General features: G+C 43.4%; 1 protein-coding gene across 1 annotated transcript in view; it reads left to right on the top strand.

Moving 5' to 3' along the window:
* Positions 1-27,034, top strand: part of LOC108799633 (tRNA-dihydrouridine(20) synthase [NAD(P)+]-like) — a 259,781-nt gene that overhangs the window by 191,599 nt on the left and 41,148 nt on the right. Inside the window, exon 6 of the mRNA XM_018571523.1 lies at positions 6,619-6,684. Coding sequence (XP_018427025.1) covers positions 6,619-6,684 — 66 coding nt within the window. The remainder of the gene's footprint in view (positions 1-6,618; positions 6,685-27,034) is intronic.

Raw genomic sequence — 27,034 nt, 5'->3', positions numbered from 1 at the left:
TACCTCACTTATACACACAATAATATTCCCCCCCTACACACACACACAATAATACCCCTCCACACACACACCTTCTTGAAAGATCTGCTGGGGGAAAAGGGTGACTGTGCAGCTTTACCTGTGTGCACACTGCCAGCAGACAGAGTGTAAGGCCTCAGCTCTCACATGGCTGTCCCAGGCTGCTGTAATCTTGTTCTCCTCTGCCAGCTCCCCACCAGGCAGCTCCTCTCTGTTCCAGTCAGAACTTGAAAATAGCACCAAAAGCTCAGAGCTTCTCATTGGTCAGCTGAGCAGACAGATGATATCAATCCGCCCCCTGTGAGTCAGAGCCAGAACTACAACTTACTGATCAGCTGCTACAGTTCACAGTATTCATCCGCAGCAGCAGAAAAAGGAAAAAAATAGTCCCCCTCTCTCCTGCAGTCAGTTCAGCCCCCTGCTGCACTGCTTATAGCTGGGCTGCAGGAGCCCAGAACTGACAGCCCAGGGACCGGAAGTGATGCAATCTGCATCGCTCCCGGTCCCATAGAACGGGGAGGGGATCGATGTACGGAAGTTCGTCGACCTCCTCCCCAGCTCCCCGCGGAAGAGGAAGAGGGCTTTGCCCTTGCCATCCCCTGCCTTGTCCCCTCCCCCACTCTTCAGTACAGTACACTCGGACAGATCCATTTGCTGCATCTACCTCTCAGCCTCACCAGGGATCCAACCTTAGCCACTGAGCTGTATCGCTGCAACAGTAACTGCAAGTATTAGGGCTTTATCCCTAGAGGGGATTACTTGTGCATACACCTTTTTACCATACTGCTTAAGTACTGCCTCTTGTTGATAAAATGCCTGCATTGAGTTAAACTGCTGGAGTATTGGCTGCTGGTACTATCAACTGAAATTGTCATTCCTCTGAAGTGCTGCCTGACTCTGTTAAACCTACTGCACTTGATCATATTAGAGGGAGGTTGCCTGCAGCTGTTAAAACCTGGATTGTGCTGTGGTACTGTCCTTAGCTAAGTCTTATACTACAGTACGGGTACAACTACAGTCCCATCACACCCCCGCTCCACTAAAACTAATCTACGGTAGGGATAGGCTGGGAAACATGATGTGGAACGGCTCCCCATCGCACTGAGTGTATTAGGGAGCCGTCTGACTGATCCAATCCCATTAAAGCCTACTCCTGAATTGTTCCGCAGTTGAGGTCCAGTCCCCAGCTATCCGCTTGTGTTGTGACATTCATAGGAAGGAACGTGCGCTCCACTGTTTGGATGTGGTTCGCGCTCTTCCTTTCGTGAGACAGAATCCTTGTTCGTGCTCACGGAGGGCCCTCGTAAGGGTCGGGCCGCATCGGCGGCTACCATATCTAGGTGGCTTCGCAATATGGTTATTCAGGCGTACGCCGTTAAGGGGCGTGAGCCTCCCTTCCCTGTCACTGCCCATTCTACTAGGGCTGTGGGGGCTTCCTGGGCCTTTCGCCATGGGGCCTCGGTTTCTCAGGTTTGTAAGGCCGCTACTTGGTCTTCTGTTCACACCTTTGTTAAGTTTTACAAGGTGGACGTGTTAGAATCGGCGGATGCTGGTTTGGGGCGCAAAGTGTTGCAGGCGGCGCTTTGAGGGGTCTTTTGGGTGTTTTGTTTGTTGTTGCCCATCCCTCAGTGTGTTACTGCTTGGTGACATCCCTACCATTCAGGATCTACGATCTGTTGCCCTGTGTCCTTCAATGAACGGGAGAGAAAATAGGATTTTTGTAATCACCGTAAAATAATTTTCTCTTCGTTCATTGAAGGACACAGGTCCAGCCCTATTTTATGGGGTGTACACTCCTAACTGTTTGTTACTTACTGGAGACTTGTCAGCAAGTGAGGGATTGGGCCACCAGCAGGGGCCGCCCTTTAGGCTGGCTTGTCTTCTTATGTGCCTAGCGTCCTACTCCTGCAGGTGGCGATATACCCCTACCATTCAGGATCTACGATCTGTTGCCCTGTGTCCTTCAATGAACGAAGAGAAAAGGATTTTACGGTGAGTACAAAAATCCTATTTTTAGCACTGTCAGCTTGTAGTTTTAACTGTATTGTGTAGCATTTTGTATTACAGTTTTCTTGCATTTAAACTACTGTGTTATCTGTAAATTCTACTCAAAAATATGATTATTTTAACATATTTTAATGTAAAATAAACAGTTGTACTTAGTTCTGTTTTTTACAATTGTATTTTTATTATTTACAAAATATTTCTGTAAAGTAAACATCAATGTATTGTTTTTAAGTTTACAAAATTCTGATGTTGTGATTTCACTTAATTTGACAGACATTTTTTACAGTGTAGTCAAAAGTACCTCAAGTCATTTTTTGTCAAACAAGCATTTTGGGCTGAGGGGGATTCAAATGGTCGGTTATTGGCTGAAATAGCTCTTAAAGATTGTTCTGGTTGCATTCATTCTGATAAACAGCAAATCCTAAAGACATTTTCTCATTTTTATGAATCATCATATTCATCCAGAGCCAACTATTCAGACAGTGAACTCAAGGACTATCTGTCTTTGGTCTCAATGCCTGTTTTGTCTGATTTAGATAGTATTGAACTTGAAGCCCCAATCACTCAAGAAGAATTAGAAAAAAAACATTAGTATTTTTCCAAATGGAAAGACCCCTGGCCCAGATGGCCTCTCCATTGAGTTTTACAAGGAATACAAACAGTCTGCACTTCCCACTCTTCTCCAGACATTTAATGATACTTTATCACTGGGGTATCTTCCATGATCTCTGTATGAAGCTACCATCATTGTTCTGCCCAAAAAACATAAAGATCTTCTCCTTGAATCGTGTAGACCAATACATATTTTAATATCATTCTTAACAATGATATTAAAATACTGGCTAAGATTTTAGCAAACAGGTTATCTAAATTCTCATCCATTATTCACCCAGATCAATCAGGCTTTCTTCCAAAAAAGTCCACAGCTGTTAATATTCGTAGAGTCTACATGAACATGCAAATACACATTAATAACACAGGCAACAGATCTTTATTGGCCTTAGACATATCAAAGGCCTTTGACAGCATTGAGTGTTGCTATCTCTGGGCGGTTCTGTCTATTTTTGGTTTAGGACCTCAGTTTTATAGATGGATCTGCCTATTGTATTGCACCCCTTCTGCAATGGTAAAAATGAATGACTCCTTTTCAAAATTCCTACTTCAACAGCGAACTAGACAGGGCTGATCATTGTCTCCACTTTTATTTGCACTTGCCATCCAGCCATTGGCCACCCTGATTAGGTCATCTCCTGATATTGTTGTCTTTAAACAGGGTTTAGTAGATGAAAAAAATGCTCTATATGCAGACGACACTCTCCTCTTTTTAGCTGATACAAGCTACTCAATAAGCAATGGGTGATGCTTCACCTATCCAAATTTGTCAAATGTTCAGGTTTAAAGGTTAACTGGGAAATCCAGTCTTTTACTCATTGATCTTCTACCTGCTCCCTTGGCTCAAGATGTGTCTCATCTACAGATTTTTTTTAACATCACAAATTTGGCTATTCAAATCTCTCCCCGCCTCGATTTATATTCATCTACTAATCTGATTCCTCTATTGGGAAGGTTTAAACTTCAGCTTGGCAGTTGGCTTAAGCTGCCCCTCTCAGTTGCGGGAAGAGTTAACCATTAAAATGGTGTGGATCCCGCAGCTGTTGTATATTCCCCACAACTCACCAGTCAAAAATGTTTCTAACAAATGAATAGTATTTTTAGAGATCTAATTTGGAAATTGAGGCAGGCTATATTACAGAGACTAAAAGATATGGGGGTAGTAGCCCTTCCTAACCCCTGGCTTTATTATCTAGTCTCCCAGCTACAGCACCTTTCAGGTTGGGAACATGAGAGGCTCCATCGACAATCATACCGTTCTTTGGCCTATTGGTTTCATGGTTTCAATCCTTTACATGCTTTGGAACTAAATCAGTATACTAAGACATTTTCCCACTTGGCCACAGTTAAATTATTTGTTAAGTTGTGGGATACAGTTCAGCGTAACTTGCACATTTCAGGGTGCACTAGATATTCTCCACTTTGGAATAATGAACACTCCAAACTCCAGTTTTGAATGCTTTCCTTACCTCGTTGTTAATGAAAGGAATTATTTCCTTTCTGTATTCCCACCTGCTAAAACAGTTTATTTCACAACCTGCAGTACATATTGGAGATAAATGGACACAAGATATTGGTCCTGTTTCAGATGAGATGTGGGAAAGTATTTTAAACTTTATACTAGGGATGTCCTGATACCGATACTAGTACCAGTATCGGGGCCGATACAGGGCATTTTCAGGAGTACTTGTACTCCTGAAAATGCCCCGATGCATAGAGCAGATACTGGCCCTTTAAATTTGTTTCAAGAGCTTCGACCATTGACCCGCATAGCCCCTCCCCCAGAATACCTTTCTACCAAACAACCAAACAGAGGCTTCCTCTCCGCTCTGACCTCTCCGGACGGAAATGTGACAGCGTGGCGGGCGGGAAGTGTTCTGTGAAGTGTCTCTTCTCCCTGCTGGTGCTGGCTGCAGCGGTCTGTTTGTGCATTGTTACTAATACACTGATTTTTGTATGATAATTCCGTGCTGTGGGTTGTGTGATGTTAACTTCTATGCAAATTTATTTATATCTGATTTCATGCATATGTGTTTTGGCCATATTCTTTGTCCTTGTGGTTTATTTGTTGTAATTATTTTATTTTTTTATTGTTTGTGTTTTTTGTTTAAATGACACATTTTCAATAAAAAATTATATGATAACAAAAAAAAAAGAAGAGGTGGTCAGGTTTAGGAGTGATATCTTTACCCAAATAATTAATGGCTTGTGTTGCCCAACGGAAGGACAAGTTAGGTTGAATTAACCTTAAGAGGGTATCAGGTATGGAAACAGTAAGGGCTTCAGACTTTCGAAAATTTATTTTGAAGTAATTCTGCCCATTTACAAAACACTGGTTCAGCCACATCTTGAGTATTCAGTTCAGTTTTGGTCACCAAGCCACAGAAAGGATGTTCTTATGCTGGAGAGAGTCCGGAGAAGGGCGACAAAGCTAATAAAGGGATTAGAGGACCTATACTATATGGAAAGACTGCATGCATTAAACTTGTTCACGCTTGAAAAGAGGAGACATTATATTAATGTACACATTGTTTAATGGTGATGGGATAATCAGTAATGAACTGTTCAGTGTTAGTTTACTCAAGAAGTCAAGAGGCCACCATCTAAAAATAGAACAAAAAAAGGTTTAATCATAAACATCAATGGGGATTCTTTACTGTGAGAGCTGAAAAATTGTGGAACTCACTTCCACAGACAGTGGTGTCAGCTGACTGTATGGAATCATTTCAGACCTGTCTAGATACTTTACTCGGAGAGCAAGATATACAGAGATACAAGTAATCTTAGTAACTCAACCACATGCTGTAGTTTGAACTTGATGGACCTGTCTTTATTCAACCTTAACAACTATGCAACTTTTATTGAGCGCTACACTGTCACTGTTTCATGTTAATTTGTATCAGTATGTTGTTCACATCTAAGTTTTGGCTGCTAAGTTTTTTTGTGGAGTTTTGTTTTGAGATTTATCAGCACATGATTTTTCAAGTATAATTGTGTGTATGTTTCACTTACATTGCTCCCCCTGTATGCTCCCCTATGACACTTTAGGATATCAACCTGGTGCTGTTAGACCTTCAGAGACCACCTTTTGAGCCTAGCAGGTACATTCCCCTATCTACCCTCACTTGCAAAGTTGCCTTCCTCGCTGCCATCACCTCTGCAAAGTGAGTTAGCGACTTTATATTGTAATGAACCCTTCCTAGGATAAATCTATGTTGAGGTGCATAAGGCCTCCTTTTTTTCTGAAGGTGGTTTCTTTCTTCCACCTTAACAAGGACATTGTTATCCCCTCTTAATATTCTTCTCAGGAACATTCTATGGAAATTTCTCTCCACTGTCTGGCATTGGTATGTGCTGTGCAGTTTTACCTCTCAGCTATAGCTTCCTTTAGATAATCAGATTCACTCTTTGCCATTCCTGAGGGTCTCTGGTTCCACTATCGCCAGATGGATTATACAATGAATTGAGCTTATGGTCTAAAAGATAGTGCTCCACTTTAGACATGTCTTACCTTTAAAATCCTTTTCTTGGAGTACATTACAGGACACATATCCCTCCCCAGTGTTTTCCTGTGATTCACTCCTTATTGCTTGCTACAAAGCTTAGCTTTGCTGGGAGTGGGAGGGGTTGTTATTATTAAGGCTGCCCTTACAGCTTTGTTTACCAGTGTTCAGTCACCAGAAGGCGGCAGCATATAACCCATGTCCTAAGACATTCATCCTGTGTCCTGTAATTTAATCCAAGAAAATGATTTTACAGATTAGACAGAAGTCCTATATTATTGCTCACAATTCATTATGAACAGCACTTTTGCATATGCATACATTATTTAGGTTAATTTATTTATATGGGTTTTCTTTTTTTCATTGGAGTACAATGCATGGTATGAAGGTTAAAATATGTAACTTTTCTGATAAAATGTTGTAAACATTTAAGTGATCTGTAAATCAGTTTAGGTGATGTTTGTTAATTTTTCTACAGATACTGAAAATGTTGGTAAATGGAATTTCCAAGCCAGTAACCTGTAAGATACGAATCCTCCCCACAGTAAGTTCTTTGTGTTCTCCATTACTAAACAACTCTTAATGATACATATGTAGAAATCAGTTTTGCTGCATCACAGCATTAGAGACTTTGTAAAAATGGTAAGGTTTGTGTATTAAGATTTTGTATTATTGTACTGTGAAACTTTTTAAAGGTTGTTAGCATTGCACCTCCATCACACAGTGTTTATTCCTTTCTTACCTTGTCCCTCTAATGACATATAGCTCTTATACCCTGTGACATCATCACACCGACTGCAAAAATCCTGTACAGTACTTGGAAGAGCTGGGAGGATGAATCCACATGGTACCCAATCCCATTTCCTACTGATATAGCCTGCCCCACTACTTCTACATTTTCCAATGAGTCCTTTACATAAAGGCACAGCATACACAAATGCCCAGAACAATGCTTACATACTTCAATTACCCAGACATCAATTGGGCCAATAGAACTTCGGGTTCGGCAAAGGCGGGGCGATTTCTAAACATGTTGAGTGACAATTTCAAGGACCAGATGGTGGAGACTCCTACCAGAAAAAATGCTATCTTAGATCTAATTGTCACTAATAATGCAGAGTTAATCGAGGATATTGTAATTGGGGAGTCATTGGGTAATAGTGATCACAATGTGATTACTTTTAATATTGAACACAGAAAAGGGAAGTGTACTGGAAGGACTAGAACCCTAAACTTCAGAAGGGCCAACTTTGATAAGCTGCTGCTAATTTTTTATGAGGGGGTAAGTAGAGATATGGACGGAGGTAAGTTGGTAGATATGGTATATCTGGATTTCTCAAAGGCTTTTGATACGGTCCCACACAAACGCTTGCTACACAAGCTGAGGGCTATGGGCATAGATGAGGTGGTGTGTACTTGGATAGAGAACTGGCTACGGGAACGTGTCCAGAGGGTATCTGTAAATGGCACCTTTTCAGACTGAGCTAGTGTAATCAGCTTGGGGATATGATCTCCATGTACAAAATGTTCAATGGTGTTAGCAACATTAGCGATAAACTGTTTAAAATTAACTCCATTACAAAAACTAGAGGCCACCACCTAAAATTGGTGGAAAATAAATTCCAGCACAAGGGGTGAAGGGGGTTCTTCACAGTAAGATCAGTTAGGGTCTGGAACTCACTGCCACAGGCGGTGATTTCAGCAAAGAATGTGGAATTGTTCAAGAAACGTTTGGACGATTTCTTAAGGGACTGCAATATACAGGGGTGCAGGTACTCCTAGAATGAGATCCTAATAGGTGTTGGACTTGATGGACTAATGTCTTTATTCAACCTCAAATACTATGTAACTATGCAACTATGTATACTCTTGGAGTATAAACATTTGCATGGCATGTGTGTATGCATTGATGGGGAGCAAACACCCCATTTACTTCCCCTGGACTCACAGGTTGACATTATAGCTGCTGCAAAAAAACAGCAGGCCATGTTAACATTCCAGCGCTGTGACACTGCTTGAATTACAAGCAGCACACATGACCCAATGAAATCTCATTTTTTGTTTTAGATCAGAAGAAAATTATCTATATTCTAATGGTAGCGGCAGAGCTCCTCTGTTGCTAGGCTTCCTCTCCCTGACTTTTGTACTGTCCTTGTGTGCAAGCACTCCCCTGCTGTCTTTGTAAGGAATGTACAAAAGCTGGGCTACACAGTTTGGACAATGCAGCCTCCTCTTCTACCCCCATGCCTGTGCTGTCTCTCTGTACTTGCCCCATATTTGTTTTGTCAAAAAGATGGGTTGCAAAGTAGCTGGGCTGCATATGCTCAAGATAATACAGCTTCTTCCTCTCCTCCCTCATGTTTTTCTGTACAAGCCTCGTCTGTTTCCTATCAATGGAAGGAATGCAGAGGTGCCAGACTGGACAGCTTACACAATGCAGCATCTCACTTAGCACTCAGCTCTTGTGCCCCTGTGCATCTGTAATGTGCTTCTGAATGCATCTTATAGTCCAGTGAACGCTAGTTGGCCTTACAAGCCTGCCATACTCGGCATAGAATGTCTGTTTTGTGATGGTGATGTCACGGTCTGGGAACCGGGGGACTGGTGCACAAGAGCTCCGGGTTTTGTGGTGCAGGTTTAGAGTAGCAAGCTGGAGTGCACTAGAGGCACCGAATCTAAGAAGAGCCGGGTCTTTCAAGGGCGCCTCTAATGGTGAGGATGATTGGCTGATGGACATCTTCCAGGTTGTGGCCCTGTAATGCCCCCGCACAGACTCAGGAACTGATGCAGCACCAGGGCTCTGGATGCAAGGCAGACAGGGAAGGCCTGTACACACATACACAGCAGTACAGGATAGAGAGGGATACAGTGGCAAGGGAACACAAGAAGACAGCAGAGAGCCATGTTGTGCTGTATATCTGGACATAACAGTAATTCTCATCATCTTCTCTTTTATTCACAAGAATTGCATACTGCAAGGTTTCATGAGCTTTTAGCCCGTCTTGCAGTCTATGGGTGCTCACAGTGATAGGTACACACAATATAGCAAATGTCCTTTTAGATGGCAGTCCCTGTTCTTGGGCCCACGGCCTCAAAGCTTCTGTAGATAACAGTGACATGGTAGTTTTTGAGTATTGTCTAGTATGTCCTGATCCAATATAATCTCAGCAGTGCCTCCAAATGTAGCCCTATTTTTACATTCTCTGCAGGCTACTGGTGGGTTGTGGCGCCACATGTGTGGTATTAAAGAACAGAGCCTTCTCTATACCTGTGAAAACAGGATATAATCTCTAGTAAGCACTAGTGCTTCCACTCAATTGGGGCTTGTGGATACCAAGAGTAATCCCAATTGAGAAATCTATCAGCCAGAAATAACAGGAATTTACACGGTATAGTATTTGAAAGTCCATATATTGAATAAGTAATATCCAGTGAAATATCACACTTAAGGTATTCTGAAAAACGGGGACATTAAAACGGCCTTATAGCATGTCTCAGTGAAGGGATACTGCAGTAACTTACAATCTGTGATCTGTAAATAGACATCAATTGTTCTCTGTCTCTGTCCATGTGCCTCTCTCGCAGGCTTACACAAGAACACTTGCAATCCCCAGACAAAACTTGATGACCTCATCCCACAGTGCAGAGAGCACACCAGTCATATTTTTAAAAAAATGGCAAAACATATGCTGAATAACAGGTCAGTAGATACTCTAGTAAATGGGCAGAGTAATTATCACATAACTACACAAATTTACAAGTTCCATCTCACTGACATCTATAAAGGTACAACTACAGCACAAAATAGCTTTTTGTTTATCACCTGTAAAACTTCCCTGTGTCATGATCCGGTGCCGGGTTTTGCCTCCTGTTCCAGGTGCTTGGCTCCCTGCCAATCCATGCTGAACCTCAGTCTTAAATCTTCAGCTCACTTGTTGCCTGATCGAGCAACAAGTTGTTACCTGACCCCCTTTGTACTATTTGCCTTAGATTTTATACTATTTTTGTGGACAGATAGAGCTTTCTTTTGGTATATAATCATATTTTTTACTATATTAAGGAAAAATTACTAAAATGAAAAAATGTTTTTATTTTTACATTATGCTATAATACATTTATTATTACCCAATTTTTTGGTAAAATATAAAACACGGGTCAAGTCGTAGCCCTCTCCCCCCCACTTCTCCCTCCCCCTCTCCACCAGGTGACCCGCCCCATCAGTTTGTGGTAACAAAGGTGTTGATGCCTCTGTCCGGTGCTCTTACATATTAAGTTATGTTTATATATCTATTATCTAGTTCGTGTCCGGGAGCTTTGGGTGCCCCCACCATTTGTAATGCTATTGAGTGTTACGCGTGAAAACTTCTACGGAAGTTTGAACACAGTTCATACATTTATTGTTTGTCTTCTTCTTTTTCTTCTCTCTCCTCACTTTCACCCTCCACCATACCCCTTGCTCCAGTGGCAGTGGAATCATGAGTCCACCAGTCAAGCCTACTCTACACTATCCCAGCTGGACCTCCGCCAGGATAACTGGCCAGACCCTACCCTACCATGATGTCTTCTTATAAGATCCTGACCCATGATGTCCAGGGTCTAAATTCACCTTCTAAGCGTAGGAAAGCCTTTAGCTACTACGCGTCCCGCAAAATACACATTGTGGAGTTACAATAAACCAAATTCTCTGACACCTCAAAACCTAAATTCCTACACATAGCCTATCCGCAGGTATACCACGCCACGTTTCGGGAAAAGAAGAGGGGTGTTCTCCTGGCCTTCCACCGAACCACACCCTTCACTTGCACTAGAGAAATAGCTGACCTAACGGGCAGATATCTGATACTACTGTGCAAACTCATGGATATGGACATCACAATAGTCTCTTATTATGCCCCAAACTCGAGACAATCTTGCTTCTTCACACGTCTCCTGGGAGTGGTCGAGAGGCATAAGGTGGGCACCCTGTTGGTGATGGGAGACTCCAACCTAGTCCTTAACCACAGGTTAGATAGACGCTCATCGGGATCCAGAGCTACATCCCTACCCCCAAACCATAGTGAAATTGGACTCTTTAATTCTCTCCTGTCAGAACATGCCCTAATAGACTGTTGGAGGGAAAAGAACCCCACTACCAAGGACTTTACGTTCTATTCAAACCCTCATGACAGTTTCTCCCGCATTGACCACGTATTCACCTCTCAGTCCTTCCTCCCTAGAATTAACTCAGCCAAAATACTTTCTGTTCCCTGGTCGGATCACTCCCCACTTCTCCTCGACTGCGTGTCACTATCCGCCTGCCCGACTTCTTACATTTGACGCCTGAACGACTCGCTGCTCACATTCGCCGACTCTGCTACACTTGTTCGAGGCTGCCTTCTCCAGTACTTTTCGGAGAATGGGGGATCAGTGACCTCACCTGTCTCACTGTGGGAAGCCCACAAGGCAACACTCCCTAGTGAGATTATACGTCTAGCATCCCGCAGAAAGAGAGATCGCGAAAGTAAAATTCAGTCCCTATACTCTGAATTGGAAAGCCTCTAACTTGGAAAACTGCTCCCTCCACCACATTGCACCGGAAGGTGGCATCGTTTAAAGTGGAACTGAACCTCCTCCTCCACGACAAAGCTGAGAAACAAATCAGGTGGGCAAACAGCTCCTTTTACGCCCGCTCGAACAAGCCAGGCTCCATGTTAGCAAACCCAGGGGGGCTAAGCCTATCAAGCTTTGTCTTTCTAACGGGTCACTGACGGTGAACCCCTCTCATATTGTATCCAAATTTGCCCACATCTTGCACAAATTGTATAGCCCTCCCCCCCAATTCGACGCCCATAAGGCAGATTCCTTATTTGCTGACTTTCCCCCCAATGCCCTGTCTAGCTCTATGGTGGAGAAGATGGAGGCTGAAATCACAGAGTCCGAAGTCCTGGAGGCCATCAAAACTCTCAAACCTGCTAAATCCCCGAGGCCAGATGGATTTACGGCCCTATACTACAAAAAAAATTCTGGCATCTTAGCTCCTCACTTGGTGGCACTATTCAACCATCTGTCTGGGGGTCGGAACTTACACTCCTCCTCCTTGGCAGCTCAGGTGGTAATGCTCCCAAAACCAGGACGGGATGATACAGACCCACATAATTACAGGCCCATCTCTCTCCTAAATATAGACACTAAGTTACTCTCCAAAATTCTGGCCAACAGAATAAACTGCTTTCTAAAATCATTGATTCACAGGGACCAAGTGGGCTTTGTCCCCCACCGTCAGGCCTCAGATAACACGTGAAAAGTGATCCAATTAATACACGCCATGCGGCAAACCAGACTCCCAGGTATGCTGTTGTCCCTGGACATTCAAAAGGCCTTCGATAACGTATCCTGGAACTATCTATATTACATCCTGGGAAAATGGGGATTCCCTCTGACCTTTATGTGATGGCTGGACGCCCTATATAACGACCCCTCTGCAACAGTAAGATACCTCCAATGTTCCTCACCAACATTTGATATCCACCGGGGCACAAGGCAGGGATGCCCATTGTCCCTGATTCTATTTGTACTAGCCATAGAACCCCTGGCACATCTACTCAGACACAACCCAAACATACGCGGCGTGACCGTCGGAAACACGGAACACAAACTCAACCTTTTTGCGGATGATTTCCTTCTCACAATCTCTCAGCCCCACACTTCCATCCCAACCTTACTCTCAGACTCTCAGAGGCTCAAATAGCCTCTATAACACATTTATATTCATCCCCATTACGACCGATATGGGTGGATCTGGAACGTGTGTATTGCGCCCCGACTTCAGTCAGAGCTCTCCCATGGCTTCCACCGACCGCGAGGCCTAAAACCCTTACCCCTGTAATGAACCATATCCTCCGCATATGGGACCGCGCCAAACACCAGGGTAAACTAATGTCACCTCACCTTCCACTATTGCCAATAATAGCCAATCCACTCTTTGCCCCAGGGATGGAGTTCACCTGGTGGACGTCTTGAAATATTATATATTTCCACAATCTATTGTGAGAAGGGCAGCTGCGTAGCTGGGATTCCATAAAGGCAGATTCGAATGCGCCCCCCTCAGAATTCTTTAGATATCTGCAAATCAGACACTGGTCGGTGTCTCTCCTCGATGGAAGGGTGCCCACCACTCAGCCCTCTCTAATGGAACATATTTGCTACCATACACCCTTACAACCTAAATTGTCTAGCCCTCTCCCCCCCACTTCTCCCTCCCCCTCTCCACCAGGTGACCCGCCCCATCAGTTTGTGGTAACAAAGGTGTTGATGCCTCTGTCCGGTGCTCTTACATATTAAGTTATGTTTATATATCTATTATCTAGTTCGTGTCCGGGAGCTTTGGGTGCCCCCACCATTTGTAATGCTATTGAGTGTTACGCGTGAAAACTTCTACGGAAGTTTGAACACAGTTCATACATTTATTGTTTGTCTTCTTCTTTTTCTTCTCTCTCCTCACTTTCACCCTCCACCATACCCCTTGCTCCAGTGGCAGTGGAATCATGAGTCCACCAGTCAAGCCTACTCTACACTATCCCAGCTGGACCTCCGCCAGGATAACTGGCCAGACCCTACCCTACCATGATGTCTTCTTATAAGATCCTGACCCATGATGTCCAGGGTCTAAATTCACCTTCTAAGCGTAGGAAAGCCTTTAGCTACTACGCGTCCCGCAAAATACACATTGTGGAGTTACAATAAACCAAATTCTCTGACACCTCAAAACCTAAATTCCTACACATAGCCTATCCGCAGGTATACCACGCCACGTTTCGGGAAAAGAAGAGGGGTGTTCTCCTGGCCTTCCACCGAACCACACCCTTCACTTGCACTAGAGAAATAGCTGACCTAACGGGCAGATATCTGATACTACTGTGCAAACTCATGGATATGGACATCACAATAGTCTCTTATTATGCCCCAAACTCGAGACAATCTTGCTTCTTCACACGTCTCCTGGGAGTGGTCGAGAGGCATAAGGTGGGCACCCTGTTGGTGATGGGAGACTCCAACCTAGTCCTTAACCACAGGTTAGATAGACGCTCATCGGGATCCAGAGCTACATCCCTACCCCCAAACCATAGTGAAATTGGACTCTTTAATTCTCTCCTGTCAGAACATGCCCTAATAGACTGTTGGAGGGAAAAGAACCCCACTACCAAGGACTTTACGTTCTATTCAAACCCTCATGACAGTTTCTCCCGCATTGACCACGTATTCACCTCTCAGTCCTTCCTCCCTAGAATTAACTCAGCCAAAATACTTTCTGTTCCCTGGTCGGATCACTCCCCACTTCTCCTCGACTGCGTGTCACTATCCGCCTGCCCGACTTCTTACATTTGACGCCTGAACGACTCGCTGCTCACATTCGCCGACTCTGCTACACTTGTTCGAGGCTGCCTTCTCCAGTACTTTTCGGAGAATGGGGGATCAGTGACCTCACCTGTCTCACTGTGGGAAGCCCACAAGGCAACACTCCCTAGTGAGATTATACGTCTAGCATCCCGCAGAAAGAGAGATCGCGAAAGTAAAATTCAGTCCCTATACTCTGAATTGGAAAGCCTCTAACTTGGAAAACTGCTCCCTCCACCACATTGCACCGGAAGGTGGCATCGTTTAAAGAGGAACTGAACCTCCTCCTCCACGACAAAGCTGAGAAACAAATCAGGTGGGCAAACAGCTCCTTTTACGCCCGCTCGAACAAGCCAGGCTCCATGTTAGCACACCACGGGTAGCCTATCAAGCTTTGTCTTTCTAACGGGTCACTGACGGTGAACCCCTCTCATATTGTATCCAAATTTGCCCACATCTTGCACAAATTGTATAGCCCTCCCCCCCAATTCGACGCCCATAAGGCAGATTCCTTATTTGCTGACTTTCCCCCCAATGCCCTGTCTAGCTCTATGGTGGAGAAGATGGAGGCTGAAATCACAGAGTCCGAAGTCCTGGAGGCCATCAAAACTCTCAAACCTGCTAAATCCCCGAGGCCAGATGGATTTACGGCCCTATACTACAAAAAAAATTCTGGCATCTTAGCTCCTCACTTGGTGGCACTATTCAACCATCTGTCTGGGGGTCGGAACTTACACTCCTCCTCCTTGGCAGCTCAGGTGGTAATGCTCCCAAAACCAGGACGGGATGATACAGACCCACATAATTACAGGCCCATCTCTCTCCTAAATATAGACACTAAGTTACTCTCCAAAATTCTGGCCAACAGAATAAACTGCTTTCTAAAATCATTGATTCACAGGGACCAAGTGGGCTTTGTCCCCCACCGTCAGGCCTCAGATAACACGTGAAAAGTGATCCAATTAATACACGCCATGCGGCAAACCAGACTCCCAGGTATGCTGTTGTCCCTGGACATTCAAAAGGCCTTCGATAACGTATCCTGGGACTATCTATATTACATCCTGGGAAAATGGGGATTCCCTCCGACCTTTATGCGATGGCTGGACGCCCTATATAACGACCCCTCTGCAACAGTAAGATACCTCCAATGTTCCTCACCAACATTTGATATCCACCGGGGCACAAGGCAGGGATGCCCATTGTCCCTGATTCTATTTGTACTAGCCATAGAACCCCTGGCACATCTACTCAGACACAACCCAAACATACGCGGCGTGACCGTCGGAAACACGGAACACAAACTCAACCTTTTTGCGGATGATTTCCTTCTCACAATCTCTCAGCCCCACACTTCCATCCCAACCTTACTCTCAGACTCTCAGAGGCTCAAATAGCCTCTATAACACATTTATATTCATCCCCATTACGACCGATATGGGTGGATCTGGAACGTGTGTATTGCGCCCCGACTTCAGTCAGAGCTCTCCCATGGCTTCCACCGACCGCGAGGCCTAAAACCCTTACCCCTGTAATGAACCATATCCTCCGCATATGGGACCGCGCCAAACACCAGGGTAAACTAATGTCACCTCACCTTCCACTATTGCCAATAATAGCCAATCCACTCTTTGCCCCAGGGATGGAGTTCACCTGGTGGACGTCTTGAAATATTATATATTTCCACAATCTATTGTGAGAAGGGCAGCTGCGTAGCTGGGATTCCATAAAGGCAGATTCGAATGCGCCCCCCTCAGAATTCTTTAGATATCTGCAAATCAGACACTGGTCGGTGTCTCTCCTCGATGGAAGGGTGCCCACCACTCAGCCCTCTCTAATGGAACATATTTGCTACCATACACCCTTACAACCTAAATTGATATCCATACTATACTCCCAACCTGGTCATAGGTCACATGATGTGGCAGCCATCTTGGTTTTTGCGACAATTTTTGCAAATATTCAGAAACCTGCATCTCCAGAACCGCTAAAGCTACATATGTACAAATTGCTATGTGAGCTTATGCTTTGCTCTGTTGCCACATGGTGTTCACTAAAGTGCTATTGGTCACATGATTTGGGAGCCATTTTGGATTGTGCAATATTCTGCCAGCAACTTAAACTCTGAAACCATTTATCAGAATGACTCAAAACTTTGCACATATGTCCAGGGCGACCTCTTCTACCACGGTTGTAGAAATAGGCCCAATCCCACAATCAAAATGGCCGCTGCAAGCCAATGGTGTTTAGATAGTGTTACTAATGTTATGGCCTTTTTTTCAAAAGCCTCTAATTGGCACACTGTTACTCACACACTGATGCAACTTGGCCCAATGGTAGAGCTGTATGCTGTGCCCAATCTATTGCAACATAAAGGTCAAAGGTCACATTGCCTGGCAGCCATCTTGTTTTAGGTGATTATATTCAGCTCCATATTCAAACATCCATTTCTCAGAAACTGATAAAGCTGCAGATCTACAAATTGCTGTGTATAGTCATATGATCTGCATTCACAACTGATCATTACAAGTCAATTGGCCACATGGTTCGGCGGCCATATTGAATTGTGTCAAATTCGACAAATATTTATATTATTGTGATGCTCTTTTTTTCAAATGCTAATTATTGCCACACCGTTATGTAAAAACTCATCAAATTTTGCACAATGGTAGAGAACTGTGTTATGTTTAATCTTTAGCAAAATAAAGGTCATAGGCCACATGCTCTGTTGTCCATCTTGGTTTAAGTAAACCTATTTCTGACAGTTTTCAAACATCTGTTTTTTCATGACCACCAAGGCTACAGATATACAAATTGCTATATAAGGATATGCTGAGCTCTGCAGTCATATATTTTTATTACAAGTCATGTGACCACAAGGTTTGGCAGCCATTTTGGATTGTGCAAAACTCTGCAAACAACCTAAACTCTGAAACCATTTATCAGAATAACTCATAACTTTGCACATATGTTTACGGCTACCTCTTCTACCATGGTTGTAAAACCAGGCCCAATCCCAAAATCAATATGGCAGTCACAAGTAAATCAAATTTAACATTTCATCAAATGGCATAAACGTGCATTTATATCCCTATCACAGTATGTTAAACTTGTTAAACATATGATAACTCAACATCATAACTGCCAAATACAATATGGGGTTCCAAAGTTCACCAAGGTCGGCTCCCATTATGATTTTTTATAATTCATAAAATCATGTCCTGCTTTTTACCAGCAGCAGATATTGCAGTTTTGTCTAACTGCAATATCTTCTCATGCGCTATAACCGGCTCTACTGCTTGGCCACCTTTATTGCTGCTTGCAGCTATATTTATTATTATTCCGCCGCTTTTTTCAAATGTCTGTAATAAGTGCACTGTAAGTCAAAAACTCAAAACGTTGCACAATGGTACAGCTCTATGCTCTGCAGAGCTTATTGCAATATAAAGATCATAGGTCACATGATGTGGCAGCCATCTTGGTTTTTGCGGCGATTTTTGTGAACGTTTCGGAAACCTGCATCTCCAGAACTGCTAAAGCTACAGATGTACAACTTGCTGTGCTCTGTTGTCACATGTGCTCATTGTAGTGCTATTGGTCACATGGTTTGGCCACCATTTTGGATTGTGCAATATTCTGCCAACAACTTAAACTCTGAAACCATTTATCAGAATAACTCAAAACTTTTCACATATGTCCAGGGCGAACTTTTCTAGTCTAAGACATGGTGACACTAACTAATAAACACTCCTGGAGCTAAACAGTGTGGTTTTGGGGTGTGGAATTCTCCACACAGTTATAAGCTAGAGATGAAACAGATGTTTTTTGAGTGATTGAAGTTTTAATATTGTTGACAGACAAGGTAGATTTACCTGATGAGTCTAAGAGAGGGTCTAAGGTAAGGTTGAAATCGCCGCTGCAAATAATGTCCCCATCTTTAAAATCAACTAGTTTATTTAGACACTGTACACTGAGTGGCCAGTTTATAGCTAATTTGCCTACAAACGTCAGGTGGTCATAATGATTAGCTATAATTTCGCGCTGAAGTTGCTAGAGGGCCAGACCATTATAAATAGGGAAACAGGTTGTTTACCACGACAGTAGAAGTGATTTTTTTCTGAAGATATGGGTAAACAACGCGATTTAACAGCCTTTGAATGTGGGATGATTGTTGGCACGTGGCTCGTGGCCCAACGAAGTACTGATGGGGTGGTCATAATAATCTGGCCACTCAGTGTATAGCTGCATGAGGTGGGTTAGAGAGGAACTCTGGGGAAAAAAATAATAACCCGTCCAGTGGGTCATTTGTGCCTAGGTGCAAAACAACAAAGTTATACTCACCCAATCATTCAAGCCGGCTTGTTCTTAGACCGGTCCCCTAGAGCTAGAACCAACCTTTTGGACCTCACAGACCACTAAATTCATAATTTTAAATCCCGCGGACCACTAATATGATTTTTAAAAAAATATAAATACATTTGTAAAATAATGATCAGAGAACTTCCATTTTATTAATATGAAATGCACCTATTTAATAAAAAAATTATAATGGAAGTGTTGTATAATACATCACTTCCGCATTCTTGTGTCACTCTCCAGCTTCAGAAGCTGCAAAGAAGCTGATGGAGCAGATCTCTGCTTCATCAGCTTCTTTTGGGGGGTCCTAGGTGACATTAGGGGTCTTGGAGACCCCTGATGTCTCCATAAAGAGGACCTGTCACATATTTTAGCCCCCGTATGTGATAGCGATAAAGTTTAGTGAAAAGGAAAAAAAATTCTGCGATGTCGCGGGTGCGCGCAATTTTAAAGCTTGACATGTTTAGTGTCTATTTAACCGACGTGACCTGATCTTTAATATTTGACCAAAAAACTGGGTAATAATAAATGTTTCTTAACATAATGTTACAAAAAACGTTTTTTTTTTTCAACAATTTTCAGTAATTTTTCCTAATTATAATAAAAAATAAAACCCGTAGTGGTGATTAAATACCACCAAAAGAAAGCTCTATCTGTCCCCAAAAAATGGTATAAAATTCATTTCAGTACAGCGTTGCATGACGGAATAAACGTCAGTCAAAGTATCGCAGCGCTGAATACTGAAAAATGGCCTGGCCAGGAAGGGGGTCTAAACACCTGGTCTTGAAGTGGTTAAAACATTTTTTGTGTTATTTTTTAATTATTATTTGTGATTTTTTTTTAGCTTCTTTATTTACACCACACCCGCAGCTCCTGCAAGCGATCGGGCGTCTCTAGAGAAATGGCCATGGACAGAAGGTGGTTAAGTATTACACATTTTTAGTGTGATATTGGTTCCTGGAGAGACAGATACAACCATTGCTTGTATAAAAATTAGATCAAAATTTATTAGACATACAAAAAATTGTGAATAAATAAAGTAAAATGAGATCTCATAAATTAAACATTCAATAAATATATGCCCATTCGGTACAATCTCAGGCTTGATATTTTCCAGGAACTCCTCCCCCTGATGCCCAGGGTCCCAGGCACAACGAAGAATGGGATGTGGTGGTTGGCTATTTCCCAGCCACCCAAGTATCTAAATCCTCCTCACAATTGGTTTTATCTCAGGCACTGCCTATGCATGATTACTAATTATCGATTCCCTGAAGAAGCTATAATTGTGAAACGCGTTGGGATTACTAGGACAATCATGTCAGCTACGCACTTGAATATGGAACACTAAGGACCATTGGGTTAATTATGTTAGTTATGCAATTAGATTATTTATCTTTGACTATCATTCATTTTTATTGTAAGTGTACATATATATATAAACATGGAAGCAATTTTTTGTATGTCTAATAAATTTTGATCTCATTTTTATAAAAGCAATGGTTGTATCTGTCTCTCCACAAAACCTTTTTTCCCTTCTCTTGTTGTAACTAATGTATTATAGGGGGAGATATAGTACAAGGGGACAGTGTTGAGGCAATCCACATTTTTTGTTTTGTGATATTTGTTCCTACTTGTTTGAAATAAGTTTATGGATTTTTGGCTCCAATGACGTTACTGCAAGACGGAGAGCCGTTTTTATTTCAAGCCGAGACCGGAGTGTTAATTGCTGTGACTGATACAAATGTCTTTTCGCACAAATATGTTGTTGAGAATTGAATCAACATTTTCATTGCTTTTTCACTCAGCAATGGGTATTCACTTTTTATGGAGAGCCAAAAATGAGGTCTTGATATAGATGACTGGAATTTAGCTTTGAGACTGTTGTCAGATAATAGATCGATGAGGCTTTCTTTTTCATTCATGCTTAAATTGCTATCTTCAGTGTTTGCTGCAAATGGATCTATTATCCACATATTGCCATGTCTGGGATCTTCTTTCTTTGGGTAATAACGACCAAAAGATTCTGTGAGTGATTTTAAGTGCTGTTGAACAATGGTTACCACCTGCCGGTTGACATCCTTCTCTTTCATATATTCATAAAAATTTGAAAACATTTGCAGATTTTCTTCAGCCAACTGCATTTGCCACAGTAATATTTTCTTTTTAAAAGCATCCATTTTACCTCGTAGTGTGAGCACGTCCTTGCAAGGATATGTTTTGTTCATTTAACAGCGAAAACACATCTGCCAGGTATGTAAGCTTGGCTAACCACACATTGTCGGACAAGAGTTCTTGAAATTTCGCATTATTTTGCTGCTGGAAAAATAATTTGACTTCTTCACGCAGGGCGAACAGTCGGGTTAGTATGTTGCCCCTCGACAGCCATCTCACCTCAGCGTGTAAAAGAAGGCGAGTACACTCGGAAACCATCTCTTCACAAAGTGCCTCAAACATTCGAGAATTGAGCGCTTTGTGTCAAATTTAATTTATAATTTTAATAACATCTGATAATACTTTGTGTAGTTCTGGGGACATTTTTTGCCGCAGGTTGCTCACAATGTGTAATCCAGTGTGTACACAAAATGTCTGGGTGGCCAACATTTTTCACCTTTGCAACAATTCCTGAAAGATGTTCAGTCATGTTTGCGGCACCCTCTGTACATATCCCAATAAATGTTTTCCATTCAATTCCGTGTTCCAGGAAATAACTATTAAAGGAGAATATACGCTAGTTTGTGTCCTCCCGTTACCCTTCGGAGAACTATGGGGAAAGCCCTAACCCCATAGTTCTCTAAGTGCTTCAAAATTCTCAGAGCTAGTTGTTCTACCCGGCAAGTAGAGCGAACAAAGTAGTTCTTCCTGTAACTCTCCTTCACACTCAACCCTCACAAAATAAAGGAGAAGGGCCTTATTACCTACATCTGTTGGTTCATCAAGTTGAATTGAATAAAATGGTGAATTTTTGACCATTTTTATAACTTGATTTTCAGCCATGTCTTCAATTCTGCGCTTGACAGTGTTAGCGGACATAGGAATTACTTCAGTTTCTGGACAGCTTCCTTTCCCGAAACCTCTTCATAGGATTGTAACATGCAAGGCTTAATTAATTCTTCAATCGTATACGGCTTTTTATTTTTTATGATCTGAAGTGCTATCAGATAAGAAGCCTTTAATAAGGAGTTATCTTCAACAGTCATTTTTGTTAAAGCAACTATTTGCTTTTGCATATTTTCACGCATTCTTTGAAAATATTCAAGTGGTTTCTTAGCTGAATCCGGGTGTTTTGATTGCAAGTGTCTTCTGTGTTTTCTTAGTTTTGAAGGTTTTATGGCATCATTGGATAAACTCTCAGAACACACAACAGAAAGCGGCCATGGATCCAGCTCACTACCAGGTTCTTGAATAAATCCAAATTTCAAGCAGTTTGATTCATATTTTCTTGATACTTTGAGTTTTTCTTCCTAATGGTGCCTGACCAGGACTGTGGAGGCTCTGATTCATTGATCAGCTCACGGTTAGGTGAAGTACACATGGGGGCGTGGCTACGATGTGAAGCTGACCACACGTGCCTGGTGGAGCTCCGCTGCTTCCAACGCAAATATCCTGATATTTCTCCTGCCTGACGTGATTTCAGTGCCCGACTTGTCCCCCATCCTGTGCAGGACTTACCCGGGACCGGACTTATGCCCGCTAAATCTCGTCGGCGGGCCGCAGCTCTTCGGAGATCCGCTCGCAAAGCGAAGGGCCCAGGCGTGGGATCAGCTGACGCCATCTTGGCCTCGCCGGCTTTCCGTCCCTGCGTCTCCTATACAGCAGCTAGACATGGAGGAAGGTGGCGTGGAGGGGGTGAGTGCTACCTCGCCGCAGACTTCGGTGCCGGGGGACCCAACTACACCTGTCCCAGCTGGACTGGGGACGCCGGCCATACTGGCGGCGATCGAGGGTTGCCAAGTCACCCTCACCGCTAAAATTGATCATTTGGCGGCAGAGTGCACTCTGATCCGCCATGATCTGGATAAGATCCGTACCCGCATCACAGTCGCAGAAACCAGGGTGTCAGATGTGGAAGACACGGTGCATGGACATATTGCTACACTTACTGAACTGCAGCGCACTGTCCATCTCCTGGCTGCCAAAGTTGATGATGCCAAAAACCGCATGAGGAGGAACAACGTGCGCATAGTTGGATGCCGGAGGGTGAAGAGGGTGCAGACCCGGTGAGGACTTATTTAACAGGGTCCTGGGGCTGGATGAGCTGCCCCCTACTTTCGTGGTTGAACGTGCCCACCGAGTTCCCACGGGTAGGGCACCACCGGGGGCCCCTCCGCGTCCATTTCTGGCTCGCCTCCTGAACTACAGGGATAAGATCATGGCTGCTGCTCGTAGATGCCCTGATGTGAGCTGTGGTAACGCGCAACTTCGCTTTTTCCCTGATTTCTCTGCAGAGATACAGAAAAAAAGAAGATCTTTTGTTGAGATTCGGCACAGAAAGGAATTAAATATGGCATGTATTATCCGAGTAGGTTGCGGATCCAGCACTCGGGCACGGTCCATTTCTTTGACACCCCAGTACAGGCGGGAGATTGGCTGGATACCATACGGTGAACCGGGCCTTTGGTTTTCATGAGAGCTACATTGGAGTACTCATATTGGGGATGCCCTGTTTGGCTACTGTTGCTGTTTCTTCCCATCCTACCTACCTGATGTATGCTATAGGGAGACCCCTGAGCTGGGGATGAGATCCACAGATTCTTCATTCCTAGAACCATTGGAATGTTACACCACTGATGCCTTGGCCCTATGTAACAGGCCTAATGTTCCATGGGAGGCAGCGCACTCTCCACCAAGTTACACACGGACTTCGGTTGCCCTCTTTTTTGGTTACTTTTTGATTTTCGCTTTTGGAACTGGGACACTTCTTACTGGGGGTGCTCTGACAATTGGTAGGGAGTTTTTGGGTACAAGCTCCTAGTTGTTCCGTTACTTTTATTACTGGTAAGCAAGGGGTTCAGTTTTGGTGTTATAGGAGGGGGGGATGTTACATGGGGGATGCTATGCCATTTATGTGTTTTGAACGGCAGATTACCACTGATTGTCCTGTATCTCACTGGATCGGGGTGCCCATTGTTCTCTCCTGGATCACATATGTACATAGAATCTTTATATGGGGGAACGCCTTAATGCGCTCAGATCTGGCAGAAGTCAGAGCCGGGGTTACACAGCACGCCACTGTGGCTTTGGAAAAGGACTTGTGGGACCATACCCGACTTAGATTGGCAACAAATCTGGGCCTCGGCATCATCATGTTCCATCAACATCACCTCACCAGAGTCAGCGTACAAATCCATGATGAGATGGTACATGGTGCCTGCTCGACTAGCACATTCACATCCCCAATAATCGGCCAAGTGTTTCAGAGGTTGCGAGGCGAAGGGCGACGTAATGCACACATGGTGGACATGCCCGTTCGTACACAGATTCTGGGCCAAAACATTCAGACCACTAAACACAGTCCTCCAAACGAATATACACAAAGACTCGAGATTTGCTTTATTGCACCTTAAACCTCCGAACCTCACGAAGTCCCAACATAAATTGGCTGTTTTCACATTCGTGGCTGCAAAACAAACCGTAGCGCAGGCATGGAGAAAACAGCAAATTCTCTTTAGCGGGGTCAGTCAACGATTAAATTCGTTTTTCATCAACGAAAAGTTATCCAGTATCCTGCAGGATACCCAAACTAAGTTCCTTGGAATTGTTTAGTCCGATCTCCTAAATGTGTGTTATCTTAATGCATATGATATGTAGATGCTTCCGATATGGTAACTGTATAATGTGTCTTATACTTGACAATGCGTTGTATTAATGTTTCTTGAATAAATAAAAATTCATTGAAAAAAAAAAAACTACCATACCCAAAATCGATTATAGGCGACACTTTAAAAGCTTTTACCGCTCATCAGCTTAGTGTTATTAGTGATTAATGGCCCTAAAATAATTGTTCTCACTGTGACAATCGCGGTGATATGCAACATGTGCGGCGTATTGGGCGCAATCGTCGTTTTCGCACGTATGAGCACCCGACACATGTTTGCACGCCTGTATGTATGGGTGGGGACTTTCAACAAAATTTGTGGATTTTTAAAATTCTTTTTCATGTGACTCATTTTTCCCCCACTTTCATTTTTTCCCCACTTAACTTTATTGTTATCACATGGGGGCTAAGATACACTATGTCTTGGAAAGGATGCGACAGGTCCTCTTTATGGAGACATCAGGGGTCTCCAAGACCCCTAATGTCACCTAGGACCCCCCAAAGAACCTGATGAAGCAGAGATCTGCTTCATCAGCTTCAAAAGCTGGAGGATGACAGCAGAATGGGGAAGTGATGTATTATACATCACTTTCACATTCTGACATCGGTGAGGGGATCGGGGGAGATCATGTACCGATCTGCCTCTGATCGCCTGTCACAGAGCCACCATGCTGGTCCCGGGCTCGCACCAGGCACAGCGGAGCCCCGGGACCAGCGGGACAGTGGGAGGGGGGGCTGCGGAGGGGGGCGCGCACACACAGGCACCTCATACAAGCGATCCATCGGCTCTATAGCCGGCGGACCTCTTGTATGTAAACAGGCATCGCTGCCTGTTTTTTTATTTTGGCGGTTTCCAACAGTGGGCGGGGCTAACAGGCTGTTTTTAGGTGGCCTGTCACATCCAGGAAGCTCCGGGAGGCGGTTAAGGACATCCAAAGTCATTTTTTAAATTCTGCGTAGGGCAGGGTTAAAATCTCTGTTAGTTTTTTTATATCTGTGTCTCAGAGAGAGAATACCCTTCACATTTTTCCAATGTCAGGGAAATCCCCACTTAGACAGCTTTCATCTGAACAAGTGTTCCTATTGGAGGATTCCCCCTATATTCCTGCTCTCGTGGCAACTTAAAATGTTGGATTTACCCTCACTTTTTCCCATTGACAATGGTGATCAGGACAGTTTGAAAGAGAAAATCTCCCCTTTTCAGCAAAAAATAACAATGGTTGTAACCACTCACCACGCTTTTCACATCTAAAAGAAATGTTTTTTACTTTAGTCATACTTTAAAGAAGAGAACAAATTACTGATTAATGCAGTGCTGCAATTCCCTCTGGATAAATTATAATGAGTCCATAGATTGCTCACTAAAAAGTAATGAGATGGCCCTCATTGATATAATAGTCAAGCATTATATCTAGATAAATAGAATAGTCAAACAATTTTACTTCTGTACAAAATAAGCTATCTTCCAAAGAGTATGTGAGAAAGTACGGTTTAACTGTCAGGGCTAGGACTACCAAATATTAAAGAAGCTGGCACACTCCAGAGCACTTAAAGATGCACTTGAGCTTCTTTAGAAACACCAACTTCCTCCCCAATAGGGATTCCCATGTCAGCTGATATTTAGCTATCAGGGTAAATAATGTTTAGTCACTACAGTTCGAGAGCCATAATTGTAGGGCCAACATTCATGGTTATCTCTAAACTATTGCTCTTAAAGTACAGCCAATGGACAATGTTTGGCTGTCATCACAGGTGTCTGCCCAGAGAAACAGCTCAGCATATGTACTATGAAAGAGGTAAACTATGACATACCCCAGCAGTCTGTCAGGTAAGCAGAGTTAGCTGCACTGTTCTGGCATTTAATTAAATGGCAGAGGCAGTGGGTATGCAACAATTTCTGTGGGAGCAGTTTGACACCAGAGTTGCAGGAAGGGGTGGTCTTTATTCTGAGTGACATCTAGAATCTGTTCACTGGTCCCAAGAGATAGTGTCTATATATATATATCAAGGGAGACCAGTGTCTTAGTGGGTGAGAAGGTAATCCTGGCCTGAATTACAGAGATCAAGGCAATCTAACAAATAGGTGTATCGGCACAGGGTTTGAGGGTTGTCAGTCTAATAAAGATATCCAGGTCTTGTTTGGTAATCAGACTGTATAATTGAAGGGGTGGGGGAACCCCCACCAGAGATGGGGAATGTTCAGTTCCACAAGACTCTCAGGATGTAGGTTGGAATAATGGATCTGCAGGCAGTCCCAGGTCTATGCATCTGCCTCAAGGAGTGTTTCCTGGGGAGAGATAAGTGAAAAGTGGAGAGGTACTCACATGAGTCTCAGTGGGGAGGTGGAGGG

The sequence above is a fragment of the Nanorana parkeri genome, unplaced genomic scaffold, assembly GCF_000935625.1.
Source record: "Nanorana parkeri isolate BGI_ZX_2015 unplaced genomic scaffold, ASM93562v1 scaffold1774, whole genome shotgun sequence".
NCBI lineage: Eukaryota > Metazoa > Chordata > Amphibia > Anura > Dicroglossidae > Nanorana > Nanorana parkeri.
This window is presented reverse-complemented; position numbering and strand designations above follow the sequence as displayed.